At 45.9% G+C, this 25,079-nt stretch overlaps 2 protein-coding genes across 2 annotated transcripts in view; both read right to left on the bottom strand.

The window, feature by feature from the left end:
* The window catches only part of LOC137040800 (carcinoembryonic antigen-related cell adhesion molecule 5-like), a 42,028-nt gene extending 37,805 nt beyond the window's left edge, over positions 1 to 4,223 (bottom strand). Inside the window, exons 1-2 of the mRNA XM_067416571.1 lie at positions 4,163 to 4,223; positions 990 to 1,285 (exon numbers count right to left, since the gene is read on the bottom strand). Coding sequence (XP_067272672.1) covers positions 990 to 1,285; positions 4,163 to 4,223 — 357 coding nt within the window. The remainder of the gene's footprint in view (positions 1 to 989; positions 1,286 to 4,162) is intronic.
* Positions 4,224 to 5,303: 1,080 nt separating this feature from the next.
* The window catches only part of LOC137040799 (carcinoembryonic antigen-related cell adhesion molecule 5-like), a 50,579-nt gene continuing 30,803 nt past the window's right edge, over positions 5,304 to 25,079 (bottom strand). Inside the window, exons 4-8 of the mRNA XM_067416570.1 lie at positions 20,871 to 20,884; positions 6,590 to 6,890; positions 6,095 to 6,397; positions 5,541 to 5,841; positions 5,304 to 5,454 (exon numbers count right to left, since the gene is read on the bottom strand). Coding sequence (XP_067272671.1) covers positions 5,304 to 5,454; positions 5,541 to 5,841; positions 6,095 to 6,397; positions 6,590 to 6,890; positions 20,871 to 20,884 — 1,070 coding nt within the window. The remainder of the gene's footprint in view (positions 5,455 to 5,540; positions 5,842 to 6,094; positions 6,398 to 6,589; positions 6,891 to 20,870; positions 20,885 to 25,079) is intronic.

The following is a 25,079-nucleotide window of genomic DNA, read 5'->3' as shown; positions in this document are numbered from 1 at the left end:
TACAGGTCAGAAATCATATTAGATCGGAATATTCAAAATTTCAGGGTATCACGGAAGAGACAGGTTTATTTAGGATGGGGCGTCGATTACACAAGAGTATGAATACTTGAAAGATCGGAGTTATTGCGCCGAAGTCGGGTTTTTGAGCATGACGTGCCAGTGAGGCAAATTCAGAGGAGACACCAATTGACACGGCTCAGCAGACACTCCAGGACGCTTTGGTCATGTCCAGGCAGGTCCACCATCCGATCCGGACACGGCCCAGATCCGGTATAAACCTCGGGATAAACAGAGAGACTAACATTAGCGTAGATGCCACTCTTTTTATGATGTAACGAGTACATCAGGTGTTATGGGAAGTGTTCCCAGTTCCGGCTGACCTAGTTAATGCAGCCTAACAATCAGTCAATTGATTTGAATAATGAAAGTTAAAAATGTTCTATGTGTATGCCATAGTAAAGAGATGTGTTTTTAGTCTAGATTTAAACTGACAGAGTGTGTCTGCTTCCCGAACAATGCTTGGAAGACTGTTTTAGGAGTTTAGGAGCTAAATATGAAAAGGATCGACCGCCTGCAGTTGATTTAGATATTCTAGGTATGATCAACTGGCCAGAGTTTTGAGACCGCAATAGACGTGATGGGGTATAATGCGTTAAGAGCTCGCTTAAGTACTGGGGAGCTAAACCATTTAGTGCTTTGTAAGTAATAAGCAAGATTTTAAAATGTATGCAATGAAATATATGTGTCATAATGTATGTCATAGCTGAGCACAAGAAAACTCATGTTCGTGTCTCAGCTCGAGGTTCAGGCTTATTTGATTATTAAAGACGTCATCAGCGAGTAGTCGACGTCGACTTTCATCACATAAATGTCGACTTTAAAACATCAGAGGTTGTTCAACAGCTAGTTTGAATTAATTTTCAATTTGTCATTAAAAAAGAGGTGTAAATATTGTTGAACACACCTTTGACAGTGAGAATGAAATGAACCTTCTCATAGTTGATCTGTAGTTGATAAAGTCCAGCATGTTTGATTGTGATGTTTGTGATGGTCAGAGATCCAGTTTGATTGTCCAGCTTCAGTCTGTCTCTGAATCTCCCATCAAGAACATCATCATATACAGTGAAGCTGTCGGCCCGTTTATTGATTTCAGCGATTACAGTGAATCCAAACCTCCACTGAATCTCATCATCCTTTATTTCAGTGAGACGAGTGTTAAGAGTGACTGAATCTCCCTCCGTCACTGACACTCTCTTCTCTTCATCACGAGTCCCTCCTGAAGAACCTGAAGAGTTTTTCACAGATTAAAGCTTTAAAATCTCGATGTTGGTTTGATGAAGCTTCACTAAAATACTTTTATTCATTTAAATGTGAAGTGAAAAATATTCTGCGGTACAAAGACAAAAGATGATGAATGAAAAGAGAAATAGATTTATATATGGAACAATAACTAAATAACAAGGAACTGTAATGTTTAATGTCACACTAAAACTAAAGCTGTTGAGTATCTGAGCTTCATATGAACTTTATTTTATTGATTCTATCCATAATAACTGAATATAGACCTGAACTCAAACTTGATCTGACAGTAATATTACAGATTCATTATTTCTTTATGAGAATAACCATGAATGTTAAATCTCCGTGATTCATTATTATTAATATGAAAAGACGAACTCAAAACTGGTTCAGTGATAAAATGACAGACGTGCTGATGTGAGAGCAGGTTTTTAGTAAAGTAAAGTGAAACTAGCGTCAGCTACAATAACAGTACTGGTGTGTGTGACCATAACGTTTGTCATAATCTGTTTGATTCAACACAAAACATTTATTCTGATTCTTTTACGGCTAAGTAAAATTTTCCTGTAAAATATAAAGATTTTTTTACAGTAAGCTATCCCTTCTGGACTTGTTCATTTGATGAGCAGCCATCGGTCTTATTATAAAGTAGATAATAAAGACTAATTTCCTTATAAATGGTAAAAATACATTTGATAAAAAAAAATGCACTAACAAGGATATTAGACAGGTCTTTCAATAAAATTAAATTAAAAGAGAAAGTTTTATTGGAATTGCTTTCTGAAAGAAGTTCATTGGAGAAAGGCACGGCTGTTATTTCAGATGAGGAAAGAGAAATTCACTTAAAGATCTTACATAAAATATATCCAACTACTATCTTACTCTCTAAGTTTATGGATATTGGGATGAAATCTCTTTTTATAATAGTCCTGAAGAGTCTCACACCATTTGTCTTTTTGATTGTCAAAGTGTCCAGACCTTTTGGAAAGCACTTTCTCTGCTGAAACTGGATTAATGATAACATTGAATGTGAAAGGAATTAATAGGAACACGAAGATTAAAATATTGACAATTCTGTAATTTCATTATCCTCAATGGCAAATTCTTTGATGTAATTTCAGTGCTGAACTCCATTCATGAGAATGGCATATTTAATGTAAATGTGGAAATGTTCACCGCTGTTAAACTGACAGCTCGCTGATCTCGAATACGCTGTTAATGAATGTGCGGAGCCTGAAACAGTGAATGTTGATCCTCTCTGACTAAATGAACCAGTCATTTATCACGTGTTACCAGAACAGAAACAACTGAAGCCATAAAAACACTTTTCAAACTCACCAACCAGACGCCACAAACACAAGCAGAGCAAAACAGGCAGAAACATCTTCAACGGTTTCAGTCCACAAATATGAAGAGAGTAACTCTTCAAAACTGGTTCAGTAATAAAATGACAGACGTGCTGATGTGAAGCTGCTCTGTAGTAAAGTGAAGTGAAACGCTAGAATAAGTTAAAATAACTGCCTATTGATTCAGTGTTAGTGCATGTGACCTTCTAGCTCATTTAAGCTCTTAATTCACACTCTGAACATGGTCAGTTTCTCACTTTGAGCTCCGGTACGCCTCGACTTCCTGTCACTGGTGTAATTTTCAACAGTATAACGGACACATACAGGGCTGGATTTACCCCATATTGTGACATGGCTAAAATACATTTTGGCCCCAAGACACCCAGAAGCTTACTTACTAAACTATGCTTGTCCAAAACCGCTACTTTTCAGGAAATAGAGAAAAACACTGCATTTTATAAATAATTTAACACTGTGTTGTCCAAGTGGATATTGTGGCTTTATATATGTAGTCATATATTTGCATAAGCCGTTTTATTATTAATATACCAAAATCAAGCTCAAATGGATGAACAAATCTGAGACATGCGTGTGTTTTAACCGAGACAGTGAGTGGATCGCATGACGTTTTCATCAACTGTGTGATCTCGTGTTATAAAAGATGAAGTGTTAACCACATGCTAAGACAGTATTAGCTGTGACTCGATGACTAAAGCTAGAATAAGGGCACGGTTGCACTGTCTGGTTGCTTTCGTGCATCGGTCTGAGATCTTGTGCAGGTGAAAAGCGTTTGGTTAATTATGAATATTGACCTTCTGTGCGTACCGTAGTGGCTCCTGCTGGTAGCAGGGGTGTGTTCTACAGTTCGTCTAAAAACGGCTGAATTACATATTGAGCAAAAAAGAACAGAAGGAGACCCGGCCGGGTTGCGTTGTGTTTTCGTTCACACACATCTACCGGACTGGCAGCGGCCTCCAGTTCAATTCACATTTATTTGTATGGCGCTTTTCACAGTGCATATCGTTTCAAAGCAGCGTCGCAGGAAATGTAGTTGATCTAAGAGTATTTTATGATCTATAATGTTGAACGCAGCACTAAGATCAAGTAAATCTAGTACTAGAGACACAGCCTTGGTCAGCAGCTGAGAGCAAGTCATTTATAGTTTTAACGAGCGCAGTTTCTGTGCGGTGATGAGGTCTGAAGTTTTTCACAGGTAGAATTGAGCAGACACAACTTTATCTAGTATTTTAGACAGAAATGGAAGATTTGAAATGGGTCTGTAATTTGCTAATTCATTTGGATCTAGCTGTGGTTTCTCAGTGAGAGGTTTAATAACCGCCAGCTTGAACGGCGTGATATGGCAAATATCATCAGTACACAGTGAGCAAGTAACAAGGCACTGATCAGTGACATCACTTTGCGGTATGATATCTATATCGGTAGGATTAGTTCCGCCGGAATCTGTGCAGAGACAACAAGAACACGAGCACCAGGAAAACAGTGACTGCACACCTTACCTGTCCTGAGGCAGCATGGACGTGCCGAACGATGGAACTGCCGATAATCACAGCATCGCATTCTGACTCACAAAGAAGGGAAGAAGCGGTTCTGGATGGAGATCTCAAAGACCGGGGCGGAGGAGTGGGAGAGCCTGAGGTCTGTGCAGACAAAAAAACCTGCCTGGAAAGTTTTCAGCGCTGTTCGCTATTCCCATAGCTCGGCCTGTTGTGTGTTTATTATTGTGGATTGATAAAACAACAAGAAAATTAATGAGCTAATAATAATGTAAACATTTACAAAGAATGTTTTAAAATAATGCTGTATTTGTGGCCACTGCTAAACTTTTTTAGATATATATGAATTATTCCTCCAGGAGGCGCTCGACAGTAAATAATAAAACATGGAGAAACTTTATTGAAAAAGGCAAGAAAATACATTTGGCAAATGGACAGCATTAGATTGAGCCAAAATGTTGGTTCTGATGGCTCTCCAAATATCAGATTCAGCCCCGGCGCCGAATCCTTGCCAGAAGATATAAGTCTATCAGCCTGAGAATTTGACTGAGAAAGCAGGAGACGAAGTGATGATCATAACAGAGCAGAGTTTGTTGAATAATCTTAGTTGCATATGTTTCAATGCTCAGAGTCTGTCCAGAAGTTACACCACTCAATGCTCTGGCTTCATCTGACCAATACATTTACAACAAGTGTTATTATACCAAGAGAAAAACTATGGAGAATTACTACTTCACAACATCGTCCTGTGATGATAAAAGCCTTGAGACATTCTGTGATCTCCTACTCGTGAAGACAAACATCCCTTCAAACACACAATCATAAGATTAAACAACAAGAGCAAGCAAATGAGGACAATAAGTCATAGAACACACAAAGTGACAAAAATTAACAATAATGATAACATTATTAAATGATAAGTGAAGTAAATCAGATCATAATAATCTGAATACATGAATGACTAATGAAATTAATATAAAATAAAACAAAGAAAATATGATGAAAAAAACACACTTTAAAGTTCAGCGTTCTGCTTTAGATTCAAGCACTTCCTGAAAAAGATGAACATATGAAGCCATAAATTAATAAATCTAAACCAATATTAATATATGCAAAATCAGTTTGTGAGAGATGACATCATCAATCATGTACCTGATGTGTGAATATGAGCTTGATCTCGTTCAGCTCTTCTGGATCTGATGTCATAAACCACAATCATGACAGTAGCCACGCCCACCAGAGCAGCGAGGACCAATCGGATCACAGCTTCAGTGGGACCACAACAGTGGACTGAGGAATAAAAACATCAAACTGAGATCAGCTCAGTCAATAAACGCTAATATCAGCGCTGACATCAACTAATATCAGCGTTGCTGCCGTACCTGAACATGTGTGACAGAGTTGAGTGATGTCCAGATGTTGAGTCTGGTGGCTGATGGGATTGTTCAGCACACAGCTGTAGGTGTTTTTATCCTGATATTCCACCTCCAGAGGTAGAGAGAGACTGATGCTGAGATCAGACACACTGATGTTGGACAATAAACTGTTTCCTTTGTACCAGGAGAGAGTCACATGACTCACATTCACCGCTGATGAACACACCAATGAACAATATGATGATGATGATGATGAAGAAGAACACTGAGAAGAGTTACTGCTGATGACAGGAACAGGCAGACGAGCTGGAAAACATCAGAGAATAAAGAGAAATGAGGATGAATGAAGATATTCAAGAAGACGAGGAAGAAACATCGAGAGGAACCAAGATGATCAAAAGTAGAACATTTAAAACTATTTAACAGAAAGTTCAATATAAACCTGCTGTTAATGTAAAACAGTAAGAGAATTAGTCATTTAAACTAATTATTCATGATAAGACACTTCTGTAGATCTCACTGTAATAAATAAAACATGTGAAACTGATATTTAACTCACCGTAGACAGAGAGACGGATATAAGAAGAAGGCCAGTAATTGTTGATCAGTAGTTGATAACGTCCAGCATGTTTGATTGTGATGTTTGTGATGGTCAGAGATCCAGTTTGATTGTCCAGCTTCAGTCTGTCTCTGAATCTCCCATCAAGAACATCATCATATACAGTGAAGCTGTCGGCCGGTTTATTGATTTCAGCGATTAAAGGGCCTTTAGTGTATCTAAACCTCCACAGAATCCGATGACCATCCTCCTCTTCAGTGAGACCAGACTCTAGAGCGACTGAATCTCCCTCCGTCATTGACACTGAATCATCAAACACACAGAACAAACAGAAACAGGGTTTGTCTCAGATCAACAGATTATAATGGTTTATTAAATTAAATAGTTCAACATTTGAAATAAACAATATCATAAAACAACAAAAAGAAACAAAATTTTGTACGAATCAATTTTAACTTTGTCATTAAAAAACAGGTGTAAATGTTTTTAACTCACCAATGACAGTGAGAAAGAAATAAACCCTCTTATAGTTGTTGATCTGTAGTTCATAATCTCCAGTATGTTTGATTGTGATGTTTGTGATGGTCAGAGATCCAGTTTGATTGTCCAGCTTCAGTCTGTCTCTGAATCTCCCATCAAGAACATCATCATATACAGTGAAGCTGTCGGCCGTTACATTGATTTCAGCGATTACAGTGACTTTAATGAATCCAAACCACCACTGAAGCCGATCACCATCCTTCACTTCAGAGCGACGAGAGTCTAGAGTGACTGAATCTCCTCTGTTCACGCTCTTCTCTTCATACCCTCCTGAAGAAATGTTTTAATTTTAACCAGTCATTTATTACAGAAGCGACTGAAGCCATAAAACACATTAATTATTGTTATTATTAATATGAAAAGACAACTAAAGACTGATAAATTGCTTCAGAAATAATCCTGTTCGATGGTTTTCTTCTCAAAGTTACTTTAGTGAGTCTTAAACTAACATTTAAATCTTGAGCTCCTGTGAGACTCAAACCAGTGTATCATATTATTTTACTATCATTGAGATAATATTATATTTTGATCAATGTTTTGAGCCTGTTTTTATTCTTATATTGTCCATTTTCATTGTAGTTAAGTGTAACAATGTTCGATAGTAGGAGGAAGGAAGAGGACACGGGGGTCGGCTGGACGGTTGATGCTTCTTTATTTATGGTCAAAAACTTATTATAACTTCAACAACACACTGCTGTGTGAATTCTCATAGACATTTGATCACTTCCGGGTCGGCACTTCCGGCTTCCGGCAACTCAGTCTCTGGGGTTTCGCATCAACCGTCCGATCTCCCTCTCTCCCTGGTCTCTGGTTCCGCCGAGGTTTTATACCCTCTCCGCGCTCATTACTGGAACAAGAGACAGGTGTTATTAATCTGCGTCCAACCCACTCACTTACCGCTCGTCCCGCGGCTCTCTCTCCCGCTGCAGACCTCGCTGAACCACGCCCCCCTTGCCACATACCCCCACCGCCCGACTCAGGCCGGGGAGCCGTCCGGCCTGCAGCCCCCCCCCCCCATTTCTAGAGACACAGCCATCTGAGCACCCGGCCTGTGGACCACCTTGAATTTAAACGGCTGAAGAGCTAGATACCAACGGGTGATCCGCGCGTTGGTATCCTTCATGCGGTGGAGCCATTGGAGAGGAGCGTGGTCCGAACAGAGGGTGAACTCTCGCCCCAGGAGGTAGTAGCGGAGGGTGAGAACGGCCCACCTGATGGCCAGACACTCCTTCTCTATGGTGCTGTACTTAGCTTCCCTCTTGGAGAGCTTACGGCTAATGTACAGCACCGGCCGCTCTCCCCCCTCCACCTCCTGGGCCAGGACTGCGCCCAGCCCCCTGTCCGACGCGTCAGTCTGCAACAAGAAAGGGAGAGAAAAGTCAGGGGAGTGTAAGAGCGGCCCGCCACATAGAGCAGCCTTCACTCGGGTAAAAGCCTGTTGACACGGCTCCGTCCACTGGACCGTATCTGGTAGCCCCTTTCTAGTAAGGTCAGTCAAAGGGCTGGTGAGGTCCGAATAATTTGGTATGAACCGTCTATAATATCCCGCCAGCCCCAAGAACTGCCTAACCTCCTTTTTGGTCTTGGGTCTCGGACAGGTTGCAATTGCTGCGGTCTTATCAATTTGGGGACGCACTTGTCCATGACCCAAGTGGAAGCCCAGATACCTTACTTCCACCTGCCCAATCGCACACTTCTTTGGGTTGGCCGTGAGCCCCGCTCCCCTCAGCGACCTCAAGACCGCCCTGACATGCTGCATATGCCGCTGCCAATCGTGACTGTAAATCACGATATCATCCAGATAGGCAGCAGCATATGCGGCATGGGGACGCAAAATCCTGTCCATGAGGCGCTGAAAGGTAGCGGGCGCCCCGAACAACCCGAAAGGAAGCGTGACAAATTGGTGCAATCCAAACGGCGTGGTGAAAGCTGTCTTCTCTTTGGACAATGGAGACAAGGGGATCTGCCAATAGCCCTTTGTTAAGTCCAGCGTCGAATAAAATCGAGCCGTGCCCAACCGATCAAGCAACTCGTCAACCCGCGGCATTGGATACGCGTCGAATTTTGACACAGCGTTCACCTTGCGGTAGTCCACACAGAACCTGACCGAGCCGTCTGTTTTGGGGACCAAAACTATCGGGCTCGCCCAGTCACTGTTGGACTCCTCGATTACTCCCATGTCGAGCATTGCGCCTAATTCTTCCTGAACTACCTTTTTCTTGTGTTCAGGCAAGCGATACGGCCGGCTGCGAACTACCACGCCCGGCTCCGTCTCGATATGGTGCTGAATCAAGTCGGTACGTCCCGGTAGGGGCGAGAACACGTCAGCGAACTCCGCCTGCAATTTTGATAAATCAGTGAGTTGTAACGGTGAGAGGTGATCTCCCCCAGGGGCCAGCGCGACTGATTGCGCTTTAATGCTCGCCTCTGGCCCGAGATCATCCTCTCCCCCGATCACCGTTGCCAACAACACTGATTCCACCTCATTCCATTTTTTTAGCAGGTTGAGGTGGTAGATTTGACGTGCCCCGTTCCTATCGGATCGTATCACTTCATAATCGAGCTCTCCTACCTGTCGTGCGACCTCAAACGGCCCCTGCCACTTTGACATTAATTTTGAGCTCGACGTAGGGAGTAGAACGAGCACTTTCTCTCCCGGTGTGAATTTGCGTAGTTTTGTACCCCTGTTATATGACCGGCTCTGGCGGTCCTGGACTTGCAACAAATTCTCCCTCGATAGCCGCCCCAAGGTGTGGAGTTTTGTTTGCAAGTCCAGCACATACTGAATTTCGTTCTTAGCCAAAGAAGGCCCCTCCTCCCAAGTTTCTCGTAGGACGTCCAGCACCCCCCGGGGCTGCCGTCCGTAGAGAAGCTCGAAGGGGGAAAACCCCGTGGAGGGTTGCGGGACCTCCCGCAAAGCAAATAAGAGGGGTTCTAACCACCGATCCCAATTTTTGGCGTCTTCCTGTACGAATTTACGGATCATGGATTTAAGAGTGCGATTAAATCGTTCGACCAAGCCGTCTGTTTGTGGGTGATAGACGCTTGTTCGAATGGATTTAATGCCCAATAATCCGTACAATTCGCTTAACGTGCGTGACATAAACGCCGTGCCTTGATCAGTGAGGATTTCCTTCGGAATCCCCACTCGGGAGATTAAACGAAACAGTGCGTCCGCAACACTCTTCGCAGAGATATTGCGGAGAGCCACTGCTTCCGGATATCGTGTTGCGTAGTCCACGATAACTAGCGCAAAACGATGTCCGCGTGCGGATCGCTCTAATGGCCCGATGAGGTCCATCGCAATTCTCTCGAAGGGGACCTGCATTAATGGAAGGGGGCGCAATGGCGCTTTTGGGGCGGCCAGTGGATTCACCAACTGACATTCAGGACAAGACGCACACCACCTGCGCACATTGTCATGAATGCCTGGCCAAAAAAATCGGGTCATTAAACGATTCAGCGTGGCCGCCTGTCCCAGGTGGCCCGCCATCGGGTTAGAGTGAGCCGCCTGGAAAAGCATTTCCCGGCGGCTCTTTGGTACTAACAACTGGGTTGTATCTACCTTTGTCTGAGTGTCTTGGGTCACTCGATACAACCGATCTTTTATTATGGCAAAATAAGGATAGGAGACAGGCAAGGCAGGTTGGAGAGACTGTCCGTCGATCGATCGGACCTGCTGAAAAGCGTTCTTAAGGGTGTCGTCCTGGGACTGCTCCAGAGGAAAGTCATCGCGGTCCGAGAGAATTAGTCTCTCAATCCCGCTCGGTTCCTCTGGAGTTGTCTCCGAGGGTTCCGGTTCAGTCTCCCCAAGCTGTACTCGCACCGCCCCCTTCCTTGCCTTTTTCCCCAAGCGGCATCCGCACACAACGATCCCAATAAAGCCGTAAAGGCGGGCCAATTCGTCCCCAGAATTAGCGGATGCCGGAGGTGTGGACAAACCGCCACCTCTATACTATGCTTTTGCCCCCGAAATTGTATCGTGACTGGGACAACCGGATATTCCACCACATCCCCGTGCACACACCGCACCTTAACCATGCGGCTTGTATCCAATGCCCCAGGCTGCATCAGGCTTTGATGGATCGAGGTTTGGTTACATCCTGAATCCACCAAGGCCTGATATGTACCCCCCTTGATACTTACAGGAACTTGGTACTCTCCTGCTTGATCGGGGGTGGTCCGCTGGACGTCCGGGATCCGGATCATTGTCCCGATGTCCATCTTCGGACATCGGTCCACAAAATGATCCGGATCACCGCACCGCCAGCAGGCCAGCCCAGGCCTACCCGCCGCCCCTGGGTTGGACAATGAGCGCGGGGAGGGCGCGGAACCAGAGCCACTATCACCCCCCATCCCCAGCAGCCCCGCCCCCCTGGGCGGAGCCCGCGAACTCCCGAGCGGTCCAGGGCCCATCCCACCCCGGCCTCTGGGGGGAATCCGAGGAGGGCCCGGAGGGCAGGACCTAGGGAGAGGGATAGGAGGAGAGGGAGACACAGAGGGGGGAGAGAGAGAGCGAGAGGTTAAAAGGGGGGCGCCGACCCCCGGGCACGCCACCAGATGGTCCTCCGCCAGGTTGATGGCCGTCGTCAGCGACGTGGGCCGGTGGCACTGGACCCACTCGGCGGTCTTCTTGGGCAGCCGAGCGATAAACTGCTCCAGCACCACCAGATCGACGATGTGGTCCACGTCGCTTTCACCGGCCAATAGCCATTTGCGGCACGCGTCCCGGAGCTGTTGGGCCATCGCGAAGGGTCGGCCGGCCTCGCCCCACTCCAGCGAGCGGAATCTCTGGCGATGCTGCTCGGGGGTCCGGCCGACCCGCTGGATGATGGCCCTCTTCAGGTCTTCATACTCCAGGAGGTTCGCCACCGGCAGGTGTTGGGCGGCCGCCTGGGCTTCTCCAGTCAGCAGTGGTATGAGGCGCACCGGCCACTGTGCCCGGGGCCACCCGCAGGCCTCCGCGGCCTTCTGAAAGAGGTCTATGAAGGCCTCGGGATCGTCCTGTGGCCCCATCTTGTGTAGGGGCACGTGGACCGGTGCGCTGGCGAGCCAGGCGGCTTCGGTGCGAACCTCCCGGTCGATCCAGCTCCGGAACCTCTCGCGGTCCTCTTGCTGGCCGCGGACAATGGCCTCGAAGCGGCGCTCCTGGTCTGCCCGCAGGTCCAGCATGGACTGGTGTTGTTCCTGATGGAGGGCCGCGAGAGAGGTGATGATGTCCGCAAACGGCGAGGCGGAGGGTGTTGGCGTTGTCATGGCGGCGGCGCTGTCCTACTTCCTTCACGGGTTTCGGCACCAGTGTAACAATGTTCGATAGTAGGAGGAAGGAAGAGGACACGGGGGTCGGCTGGACGGTTGATGCTTCTTTATTTATGGTCAAAAACTTATTATAACTTCAACAACACACTGCTGTGTGAATTCTCATAGACATTCGATCACTTCCGGGTCGGCACTTCCGGCTTCCGGCAACTCAGTCTCTGGGGTTTCGCATCAACCGTCCGATCTCTCTCTCTCCCTGGTCTCTGGTTCCGCCGAGGTTTTATACCCTCTCCGCGCTCATTACTGGAACAAGAGACAGGTGTTATTAATCTGCGTCCAACCCACTCACTTACCGCTCGTCCCGCGGCTCTCTCTCCCGCTGCAGACCTCGCTGAACCACGCCCCCCTTGCCACATTAAGGTTTTAGTAATTCTGTGTTTGTGTGATTGTTAATAGTTTTGGGGGTTTTATAGGCCCTGTGTAGTTTTTATTCATTTTATTTCAGCTTTAGATATTTTAGTACATCAAGTTAAACTTCATTGAGAAATGTTTCCTTGACAAATAGCTGAAATAAAATGTTTTTAACTTCAGTGAACATTTATATTATTGAACTAAAACTAAAATGTTTTTCCAGTTCTTCTGGATCTGTATGGAGCCAGAATGGTGACTTTAAAATTTGGCATCACAAATTAAAATTGTCATTGAAAACAAAAGCAGAACGGAAAAAGGAAACATTGGCATTGAAACAAGTATTGTTAGTAATTTACATGTTCCAGTTGACGTCAGAAAAAACAAAACAGCATAACGGCCGTTAAAAGTTAAGCAAACCGGCCAGGTTGCACGTGAATAAACATGTAAATGGCAGATAAAAAAACAGACTTACTTGCGGCTTGGAAGTTCCCGGTAAACTGGACATTTGTCATGCCAAGAGGCTTCAGAGCTGACGACGGGTTAGGCTCGGCCCACTGCTTCAGTATACCTATATGCAAATGATATGCAAACTACGCTCTACTTACCCCTCCCCTCAGACCCCGCCCCTCTCCACGCCAAAACAGTGACAGAAAGTTGAAACTGAAAATCTGTGACATTAAAAAAAAACTGACATTGTAAAAAAAATCTGTCACTGAAAAAGAGAGACATGAAGAAAAAATCTGAAGATTGTCATTGAAAAATACAAATAAATCCCAATACAATAAAAGAATAAGATTTTAATTATTTTATTTTTTCATTGCCAATACTTGTTTCAAAGCAAATACAACTGTTTTCAATGCAAATGTTTCAATGCCAATGTTTCCTTTTTCAGTTCTGCTTTTGTTTTCAATGACAATTTGAATTTGTGATGCCAAATTTTAAAGTCACCATTCTGGCTCCATAGATCTGGGGCCTGGACCATGATGGTAGTTTAACAAACTCAGGGTTACAGGATTAGTTTAGAGTTGACAAAACCAAACCAATCTATTCAGGCTTTGATCCTGAGTTCAGGAGTTTAGCTGTGACATCAGCAGAGAACAGCCAATCAAACGCTCTGACATCAGCAGTGAACAGCCAATCACACACTCTAACATTAGCAGTGAACAGCCAATCACACGCTGTGACATCAGCAGTGAACAGCCAATCACACGCTGCGGTTCAGTGATGTGACATCAGCAGTGAACAGCCAATCACACGCTGCGGTTCAGTGATGTGACATCAGCAGTGAACAGCCAATCACAAACACAGCACGAAGAAAAGAGCAGTCTATAGGCTTTGTTTGAGATGAGCAAAATCTGCGCAGATCCGATCACCGGTGATCAGCACCAGATGCATGCCGGTTAGAAATGTGTGGGAGGGCGGTCCGGCTTGCTCTGACGTCATGCTGACGTATGTCAAAAATCGCTCGCGAGCGGATCATAGACTGTAAAAAAATATGGACGTAGTGTCCGTGACGTCACCCATAGGATTCTGATAAGCTGTTCTGAAGCTTAAAGTAGGGGCGAGCTGGGCGTTGCCATCTTGTGAGCGAGTCAACGCGTCACTCCCGGATAACAGAAAATGGGCAAAAAGGCGGGATGTGCGCGGAGCTGAGGTGACGCAATAACTATAGACGGCAGATAAATGGCTATCCACCTGTAACCACGCCCTTAATTATGCAGAACCTTAAGGCTTTATATAACGTAAACGAATGAGTTATAAAAAAATTCACCCCCCTCAGAGTTGTCATAAAGATCAACATTAGCCGTATAGACCAAAACCACAATTTGTACCAGGCTGTAAACATGTTTTTTTCTGCTTTAAAGTTGAGAATTTTAACATGGGGCTCAATGAGATTCTGCTCCCTTCTGGAGCCGCTCTAGTGGCCAGTTGAGGAATTGCAGTTTACATTACTTCCGTATTGGCTTCAAGAGAGATCGCGGGAGGTTGCCGCTTGGAGCGGATGAAAGGCGGATGTGTCGGATTCTGCAGTCGAGCGCAGTTGCTCTCCACCGACTGCGCTGACCAAAAGCATGATGGGAAACGACTCGCTGACGACACAGCTCAATGCTCATTGGTTTAAACAACCGTGATGTAAGGTTGTTTTTTAAAATATTTGATTTTAAAACTCTGATCTGATGTTTAATGTGTATAAATTATGTGTGAATATTCCCAAACTCTCGGACAGTGCGATCTTTCTGAGGGTTATGTGAGTGTTGTCATATTAATAAAAATATATAAAAACATGTGTGTAATTAAAGTAAAAATGCTTGATAAACAGGCCTTTCGAAAGGAAATAAATAACAAAAACTTTGGGTGTCTTGTTCATAATATTTATTTTCATATAAAAGCAACAGAACTTAAATTACATCCAGTTTATCAGCAACAGAGCGCACAAGTGTGAATCCCGCGATATCCGCACCTGATCTCACATACACACACACACACACACACCTGATCTCGCAGGTGTCTGATCCACTACGAGAAGAGAGAACTGTAATCTCACACACACACACACAAACACACACACACACACACACACACCTGATCTCGCAGGTGTCTGATCCACTACAAGAAGAGAGAACTGTAATCTCACACACACACACACACACACACACACACACACACATACCTGATCTCGCAGGTGTCTGATCCACTACAAGAAGAGAGAACTGTAATCACACACACACACACACACACACACACACACACACACACACACACCTGATCTCGCAAGTGTCTGATCCACTACGAGAAGAGAGAACTGTACTCTCACACACATACATACACACACACACACACCAGATCTCGCAGGTGTCTGATCCACTACTAGAAGAGAGAACTGTAATCTCTCACACACACACGCACACCTGATCTCGCAGGTGTCTGATCCAATACGAGAAGAGAGAACTGTAATCTCACACACACACACACCTGATCTCGCAGGTGTCTGATCCACTACGAGAAGAGAGAACTGTAATCTCACACACACACACACACACACACACACACACACACACACACACACACACACACACACACACACCTGATCTCGCAGGTGTCTGATCCACTACGAGAAGAGAGAACTGTAATCTCACACACACACCTGATCTCGCAGGTGTCTGATCCACTACGAGAAGAGAGAACTGTAATCTCACACACACACCTGATCTCGCAGGTGTCTGATCCACTACGAGAAGAGAGAACTGTCCGGCTTGTCTGCACTTTCTTCACTCCCCTCACTGCAGCCTTTATTTCAGGCGAGGCGCATCTCAAACAAGCCTAATCTCACTGCTTGTCTCACGAGAAGTGAATCTCAGTTCCACAGCGTGTGATTGGCTGTTCTCTGCTTGTGAGCAGTGGGCAAATCCCTTGCACCTGCACGGGAAATGAACGACCCCGCCCTCCACGAGTTTCCTGCTGCCTTGCAGATCAGCCTTGGTTGGTCAAAGGCTATGGGAGGTAACCCAAATAGAAAACCCGGTATGGAGAGCCGTAGGCAGTTGGCTGAGCTTTGTGATGCCTTCTGGCACCTCCTGCAGCTGCGCTGGCACCGGCCGTATCGGCTTGCCTTTCCCCCGGATTTTCCCAGCAACGCCGAGAGGGAGATCCTGGCACTGGGCACTCTAGGATCTGCAAACTATTCACCCAGGCCTGCACCTGGAGAGGTCACTCCAGCTTCGCTGTCTCAGCGTAGACTCAACACGGGGAGCAGCAGACACCAGTGATAAGTCCAGGCTCGTTTGGCGTAGAGCCGGGCGCTAGGGGTTGCTCTTGACGGTGGGAGGAGTCTTCTGACTCCATTGGGAAGTTACCGCCCGCCTCAACCTGGGCAGCCCCCGGGCAATAAGGTACTACCTCGCCACAACTTGCTTGCTTCATCGGGTGCGTGAAGCTTAGACAAAATCGACAGGTTTGTTGTAAAATTGAGCACCAGGAAAACACTGAAAGAAAAATAAAAATAAACCGCCAGCCCTGCGGCTGGCAACCTGGAACATCAGAACAATGTGTCCTGGCCTTTCTGACGACCTCCAGCAAGTAGACGACGCCAGGAAAACCGCCATCATCGACCGCGAGCTAGCCAAGCGGAACATCAACATCGCCACCCTCCAGGAGACACGCCTCACTTCGGGTGGCAGTCTCAAGAAGAAGGACTATACGTTCATCTGGCAAGGTCGGGAGTCAGAAGAGCGCATACTCTATGGGGTTGGCTTCGCAGTCCGCAACTCCCTTCTGTTATCAGTCGAACCTCCTTCACAGGGAACTGAGTTCATCCTCTTACTCCGCCTCACTACCTCTTCAGGACCTACACACATCTTTAGCATCTACGCCCCCACACTCTGCTCTACAGCCAAGCTCTACCTGCTCTAAGGCCAAAGATGCATTCTACGAGGAGCTTGAGACAAGGATTAGAGAGATCCCAGCGAAGGAAAACCTGTTCTTGCTCGGAGATTTTAACGCCTGGGTAGGTGCAGCCCACACCTCCTGGCCACGTTACATCACCTTCTATTCTACCAAGCCCCACCACAGAGTGTCTTGGCGACATCCCAGGTCGAAGCACTGGCACCAGCTGGACCTTGTCATCATGTGCTCCTCACGCGCAGTTACCATAGTGTCGACTGTGACACCGATCACTCCCTGGTCGGCAGCATGGTGCGTCTCCGACCCAGACGGACCCACCGCTCTAGGCAAAAGGGCCTATCTCGCATCGACACGGCCAAAACCTCAAAGCCTGAGCTGTGTGAACGCTTCGCTGAGGTCATTGACAAGACCCTGGAAGACTGCCCCACAGATAGCGCCACAGCACGCTGGGACTTTATCCGTGATGCCATATACCAGGCCGCTTTAGACACCTTGGGAAAGAGACCCAGGAAGAACAAGGACTGGTTCGAGGCTGGGATAGAAGAGATGGAGCCTGCCTTAGCCGCCAAGGGTGCTGCGCTTCTCAAGTACAAGAGGAAGCCCTGCGAGAAAACACTGGCCGCCTACAGAGATGCCCGCAACAACACCAATAGGGTTGCCCGTAGGTGCGCCAACGACTACTGGCTGAAGCTTTCAATGACATACAGACCTCTGCAGACTGTGGAAACACCCGTGCCATGTACGAGGGGATGAAGAAAGCACTTGGACCAAATGTTATCAAGATCGCACCCCTCAAGTCCACCTCCGGCGACATCATCAAGGACCGTGGTGAGCAGATGGAGAGATAGGTTGAGCACTATGGGGAACTGTACTCTAGAGAGAATGTCGTCACTGACACAGCCATGGAGAACACCACCCCACTGCCCATCATGGAAGAACTCGACTCGCCACCCACCATCGAAAAGCTCAGTAAGGCCATTGACTCGCTGTCCTGCGGGAAAGCACCAGGCAGTGACAGAATCCCACCAGAGGTTGTGAGGGCCCCAAAAGAGAGCTCCCTCATTGGACATCTCCATGAGCTTTTGCTACAGTGCTGGGAAGAGGGAATGATACCCCAAGACATGTGGGATGCGAGGATCGTCACGCTCTACAAGAAAAAGGGCGACCGCAGTGACTGTAACAATTATCGTGGGATCTCTCCTCAGCATCGTGGGAAAGGCCTTCGCCAGGGTTGTCCTCAACCGCCTGCAGGTACTTGCTGACCGCGTGTATCCCGAGTCACAGTGTGGGTTCCGGGCCAAGTGTTCAACCATCGACATGGTGTTCTCCCTCAGGCAGCTGCAGGAAAAGTGCCGTGAACAGCAACGTCCCCTGTACCTCGCCTTCATCGACCTGACCAAGGCATTTGACATACCTCTTTGCCCTCCTCCATAAGATTGGATGCCCCCCCCCCCAAGCTTCTGAAGATTGTCGAGTCATTCCACGACAACATGTCTGGCACTGTTCAGTACGACGGAGCATCATCGGACCCCTTCCCAATCAAGAGCGCCGTGAAACAGGGGTGTGTCCTGGCCCAGACACTTTTCGGCATATTCTTCTCTCTGCTCCTGCGCTACACATTCAGCGAGTCCGAAAATGGCATCTTCCTTCACACACGAAGCGACGGGAACCTATAAAACCTTACGCGCCTCAGAGCGAAGACCAAGGTGTGCAAGGTCCTCATCCGGGAGATGCTCTTTGCGGATGACGCCGCCCTCACTGCTCACACGGAAGCCACCCTTCAGCGACTCATCACCCTCTTCGCGGAGGCATGCACAGAGTTTGGCCTCACCATCAGCCTCAAGAAGACCAACATCATGGGTCAGGATGTCAGCACCACTTCCATAATTACCATCGGCGATCACACCCTGGAGGTGGTGGACAAGTTCACATACCTCGGGTCTACAATCTCCAGCAACCTATCCCTGGATGCCGAACTTAACGTGAGGATAGGCAAAGCAGCAACCACCATGGCCCGCCTAGGGAAGCGTGTGTGGGACAACCCCATGCTGACCCTCAACACAAAGATGAAGGTGTACCAAGCGTGCGTGCTAAGCACCCTTCAGTACGGCAGTGAGACTTGGACCCTATACACGCACCAAGAACGAAGACTGAACTCTTTCCACATGTGCAACCTCAGGCGACTCCTTGGCATTATCTGGCAGGATCGCGTCTCCAACGCAGATGCTTTGGCCCAAGCAGGCATGTTAAGTATGTTCGCCACCCTTTCCCAGAGGCGCCTGCGCTGCCTCGGACACGTATGCAGAATGGACGATGGCCGCATTCCAAAGGACATCCTCTATGGCGAGCTCGCCACCGGTACACGGCCAACCGGTCGACCCGCCCTGCGATACTAGGATGTCTGTAAGAGGGATCTGAAGTCATGCAACATCAACCCAGCAGATCTCGAAACAGCAACTTCCGACCGCTCTAGCTGGCGTGCAAATGTCATAACTGGCGTCAAGCAGGCTGAGGAGAAGAGAGAGATCCAGCGCGAGGAAAGGAAGAGCCGCAAACAGCAAAGAACCCAGCCTACCACTGCTCCCCCCATAGTACCCTCCAAGGACTACACTTGCAGCGAGTGCGGCAGGAGCTGCAGCTCCCGCATCGGCTTATTCAGCCACAGCCGGCGCTGCTGTTCCACAACTAAGTAAATACTCAGATGCAGGATGCCAACAAGCTTATGTCAGAGCCTGTGACTGGCTGTTCTCTGCTGATGTCAGAGCCTGTGATTGGCTGTTCTCTGCTGATGTCAGAGCCTGTGATTGGCTGTTCTCTGCTGATGTCACAGCGTGTGATTGGCCGTTCTCTCCTGATGTCAGAGCCTGTGATTGGCTGTTCTCTGCTGATGTCACAGCGTGTGATTTGTCGTTCTCTGCTGATGTCAGAGCGTGTGATTGGCTGTTCTCTGCTGATGTCACAGCTAAACTTCTGAACTCAGGATCAAAGCCTGAGTTGAAAGAGAAAGCTGATGATCAGCATCATGGGACCAAAAAATACTTAAAACAACTCTAAACTAATCCTGTAACTCAGAGTTTGTTAAACTACCATCATGGTCCAGGCCCCAGATATCATAAACCAGAACAACAACAACAGCCCCATTGGCAGAGACAACCAATCACATCAATGGAGGAAGGAAGGAAGAATGCAGGATCTAAACACAAGCATTTTTAGTATTTATTTACAAACAACTCTGGAACCATACACACAACTTTAACAACCTAACTGAACACAATGTAGAACTGACACTGAACTGAAAGAGAAACAGGGCTTAAAGAGACAGAACAAACCAAAGAACCGTGAAACACCTGTGACCATTCAATCAAACCATTAGTAACCTTATGCCTGGCTCACACTACAGAAGTTTTAAAATCCTATCCGAGTGTAAAATCTGTTTGCAGCACACACTTCAGGAGAATCTTTGCAGATTTCCTCACACTACAAGATTTGATTGAAGAGCATTACACACTATAAAATATTACGATTATCATGCAAGAGGAAGTGCGTCACGTGATCTACGCAGCAGATCGTAAGCGGGAAAACAAAATGGAAAGGCCTACTGTAACATGAAAACTTGCTGTATCAATAATGATCATTTGTTGTGGAAAAAAACAAAAGCATGAGAATAAAACAGTGTGGATTAAAAAATGGTTGGGGAGACGGGCTCAACATGGATTGTCAGTTCTTCAGCGAGAAATGGAGGTAATTTTATTGATCTTATTTGATCCTGTCGTTCTGGTGCTCGTTGTGTGTTTGCAATGTATTTTTCCCCTCGGGGCTTGCCGTATAAAGGTGGAGCATGCACACTTATTGTACTGGAGTGTAGCGGGTTTTTCAGGCTGGTTATTACGCATGTGACCGAGAATAAAGTGAAGGAACGTTCAAACGACTGTCATTTATTGTTTTCTTATTTCTGAGTATTTGAGGAGAACACTGCACGAGCGCTAGGTCACACTAGTGTGCTAAAATGTTTACCGTTGTTTACCGCTGCCTAGTTCAAAAGCGATCGTCACCTGTTAACGTAAGATTTGTGCTGTCAAATGAAAAGCAAGAAATGCTGATATTCTCTCTCTCTCTCTCTCTCTCTCTCTCTCTCTCTCTCTCTCTCTCTCTCTCTCGTTTTGACTTGTTTCCTATTGGCTACTGTGACAGTACTGACGTTATTACAATCTTGCTCATCCCGATAAATATCAAACATGTTTGATATGATCGGGGCGAGCCCGATTTGCGTGAGAGCAGATTGAGAGGTGCAAGATTTGATCTGTGAACGCCTCACATTACCAGATAATCTGCACCGAACATCGGATCCGATCGAGTCCTGGAAAAGATTTTTTCTCCGAGTCTCGGGAGGGGAAAATCGGGCATAAATCGGCCAAAAACTCCTGTAGTGTTGTAACAGTTTTTCTGTTACTAATAGCTTCTCAGTAAAGCAGTGCTAATATTCGCCTGAGCATTAGGGGGCGCTCTGGTTGGAAACCTGCTAGGGCCTACCTATTTAAGGGATAGGAGAAGGAGAAAAGAGTAGGAAGTTGATCCTCTACCTTCACGGAGATGCTTACCTCATGGCTTTTGCCCTGGTTGAGGAACTTTATAGTTCTACCAGAAAGACTCGGGGAGAAATATATTAACAATAGTGCATTTATTAACAGCTCAGCAAGCTGATAGTGTACAGAGTCATTTTGGCGTAGGCCCCATCTGAAGAGCATAATCCGAGGGTCTCGGATCTGCAATTCCTGCCTGAAGACGAGGGCAGGGGCGCAGCCGACCCCCAAAAATGGGTGGAGTGTAAATCCACCGGGACGGGGCCCGCCAACCCCCAAAAGTTGGTAAATGATTATACCCACCGGTCTAAAATCTTGGGATTCCTGAAATAGAGAATGAAGTTATTATATAATAGAAGTAAAAAGGAGAAAAGATACAGCATGCCTATGGCTTAGAATTTATTTTTAATTTTTTTATTTTTTATTTTTTTATTAAACATAAGACATTTGCCAGTTCACTCATAGGAACGCAGAGACGAGGTCTTATTGGATCATCCAAACGGCCGCCTTGGCGGAATAATAATCAGGCCTCATTTCACCACACAGACGAGCTGCATATTATTATTATTATTATTTTTTATTTTTTGTATAACATTTGCCAGTTATTCCTAGGAAAACACAAAGACAAGGCCTCATTGGACCATTTGAACACAAGGCCTCATTGGACCATTTGAACACAGAGATGAGGCCTCATTGGACCATCTGTACGGCCGCTTTGGCAAAAATAATAAACGGGCCGCATTTCACCACGCAGACAAGCTGCATTTATTTTATTTTTTTTATATTTTGCCAGTTCACTCCTAGGAAAACACAGAACAAGGCCTCATTGGACCATTGAACACAGAGATGAGGCCTCATTGGACCATCTGTACTGCCGCTTTGGCAAAAATAATAAACAGGCCGCATTGGACCACAAACACAGAGACAAGGCCTCATTGGACCATTTGAACAGCCGCTTTGGCAAAAGTAATAAACAGGTCACATTGGACCACATATAGCAGGCCACCTAGGGCCGTACAACACAAATTCTGGCCTCACCACATGGCCTTTATAGACCACAGAGACGAGGCTCTGATGAGCCACACGGCCTCTACAGACCACAGAGACGAGGCGTCTAAGCCACAACGGCTGCTAATGCCACATATAGACGGGGTGGACTGGACAGTACATGAACGAAGCCACTTGGCTAAATGAAACAGCGCTTCCTTAATAAAGCAAAATGCTACGGGTCTAAGACCACACATAACCTATGCCCCGAGGGGCGACTGGCCAACTTGGCATCTTTTAAGGACGAGACCAAGCCACTAGGGCAACACATAGACAGACCACGCAAACACCGGCATCTAAGCCACATTGAACATATGCCCCGGAGGGGCCACTGGCCGATTAGGCATCTTTTTGAAGGACGAGGCAAACATATGCCACAAGGCGCCAAGCCCCACATAAACACGAGGCCCACGTGGCCACAAGGCCACACATAGACAGACAAACTTAAGACAAGGCTACTAGGCCACATTTAACCATGCCATGAAGGCCACAAGACCACGAGACAAGGCCACATTAGGCTACACGGTCACAGTAGACCACACAGAACATAGACCGTTTCCTCGGCCATGATTCCACATTTAGACAAGACGTACAGACGACGGCTGTTAAGCCACACGAAACATGGTCATGAAAGCCGGACGTGGCACGAGGCAATATGTACCGTGAGACTGACATAGAGACTAGGCCCCTTTTCTTTGCTGGGCCACAAGGCTACTAAGCCACACTGAATGAGGCCAACGAGACAAAAGCCGCTAGGCCACATTTAACCATGCCATGAAGGCCACAAGACCACAAGACAAGGCCACATTAGGCTACACGGTCACAGTAGACCACATATAACATGAATATCGCATTAAATATATGAATTTATTTATAATTTTTTTTTTTTTTTAATTAATTAATTAATTAATTTATATTTATTTATATTTTATTATTATTATTATTATTATTATTATTATTATTATTGTTTTTTAATTTATTTACTTATTTATTTACTTTTTATAATCGAACATGTAACGAAGGCACAACGGCTGCTACAGCCACATAGAGACAAGGCCACATTGAACAGAGCCGTTAGGCCACACATTAGATGACTAGAGAGTCGTTGAGGAGTGCTGGCTAGAGTAATATAACGGGATGAATAATAACGACACCACCACCAGTAGTTGCATAGAATTTTACCTTATAGTACTGTAGAGCTTGCTGAGCTTGAAGAATGGTTATAGAATCTGATCTTCTGTATGATTTGAAGGGCGAGGAAGATCACCTACCCAGATGCTTGATGACTGACATGGGGATTCCTCGTTCAGCTGCTGTAGTAGCTGCCCCAATTCTGAATGAGGGCTGGTGTAGAGAGAGGGGGATAGACTACAGCTTTTAACGACAGAGTTTAAATGGTTCTGACCAGCCTTTGAAAGAGGTGCACCGTTAGGTAAGATGAAGAGAGGGGCAACGTTAGAAGTTTTAGGGCGGATTTTAAGAATTTTAACCATAGATGTAAATGGCAAAAATTATTATTGATTTAAGGGAAAGATAAGGTGACGCCGGAGCTTGAGCGTCGTTTTTGAATGTTAAGGAATTAGAGTGAAGCAACTGGGAGAGAAACAATATCAGAAAGGAAATGCCGCGAGAAGGATCGAAAATATTAGGATCATAAGAGAATTCACCTGGACGCATGATCCGTAAAAAGCAGCTAGTACACTGCTACTAGCAAGATATTGATGTTAAGGGAAAGAAACCGTTGCGGACGGAATTGATGAATTAATGCAACAACGGCAGAGTAATGGGCAGACATTTATCGATCTGTTAATAGAGGATTTAGCTAGGCCTTAAGGAGTAAACGAATGAAGTTCAGAGAAGAGAATTGGAAAATTAGGATTATTTATTTTTGCATAGAATTGAATACCTGCGAGGAGCCGGCGGATGGAAGTTTTTTTTTTTTTTTTTTTTTTTTTTGAACGAGAAAGGAACACTGTCGAAATTAAAATGGGAAATACTGGGATTTGGAAGGCTAAACAGAACATGGAAAAAGCTGCCAATGCGGACGTGTAAGCTTGAAGTTGTAGGAGCGACACCTTAAGACATTTTGTCTAGCCGAAGTAGCATATTGTTTAATTTAATTAATCTCTGCTAGGAGAGGACAGGGTGTTGGGAACGGATTAGGCAGTTTTAGATTCCGTCTAAAACTGGAATCGATCGATAGAGCGCATCAGCAAAAACATGGCAGTGCCATGAATATATTTCGAGCTTCAAAGTTAGGATTACGACGACGGATTGCCAGATAAACCGTCTCACTAAGCTTACTGGAAAGCAAGATGATCTGCCTTGTTAGTGAGGGCAACCGTGCATTGTTTTCGCAGAACATCGAGATGCATGGACGAGACTATGAATGGCCCCAGATCGTGCTAGCGACGGCTATAGGGTAAATGTCGTAGAGCGAGAGCAGACCAATTCGGGTGAGGAAGTTGCAAAACTGCAGATGTGGTCAATTTTCTTTATGAAAAGACGAACAGATTCGTAAAAATAGCGCAAGGAAGCATTGCTAATTGACTGCGTGTAGCATTTACTGCTCTGTTTAGGAATCTGAGCATGGTTTATATTCAGTGGAGAGAGGTCACCGCGGAGTGAAGCTGTGTGTTTTTTTTTTTTTTTTGTAGTTGCTTACATATTGTGTTCACGTCATAAGTAATAATATCAAGATAACTAAATAATTGTCATCACCTGTGTACCTTAGCCCACTCTTCTCG

The sequence above is a fragment of the Pseudorasbora parva genome, chromosome 14 (genome assembly GCF_024679245.1).
Source record: "Pseudorasbora parva isolate DD20220531a chromosome 14, ASM2467924v1, whole genome shotgun sequence".
Taxonomy (NCBI): domain Eukaryota; kingdom Metazoa; phylum Chordata; class Actinopteri; order Cypriniformes; family Gobionidae; genus Pseudorasbora; species Pseudorasbora parva.
This window is presented reverse-complemented; position numbering and strand designations above follow the sequence as displayed.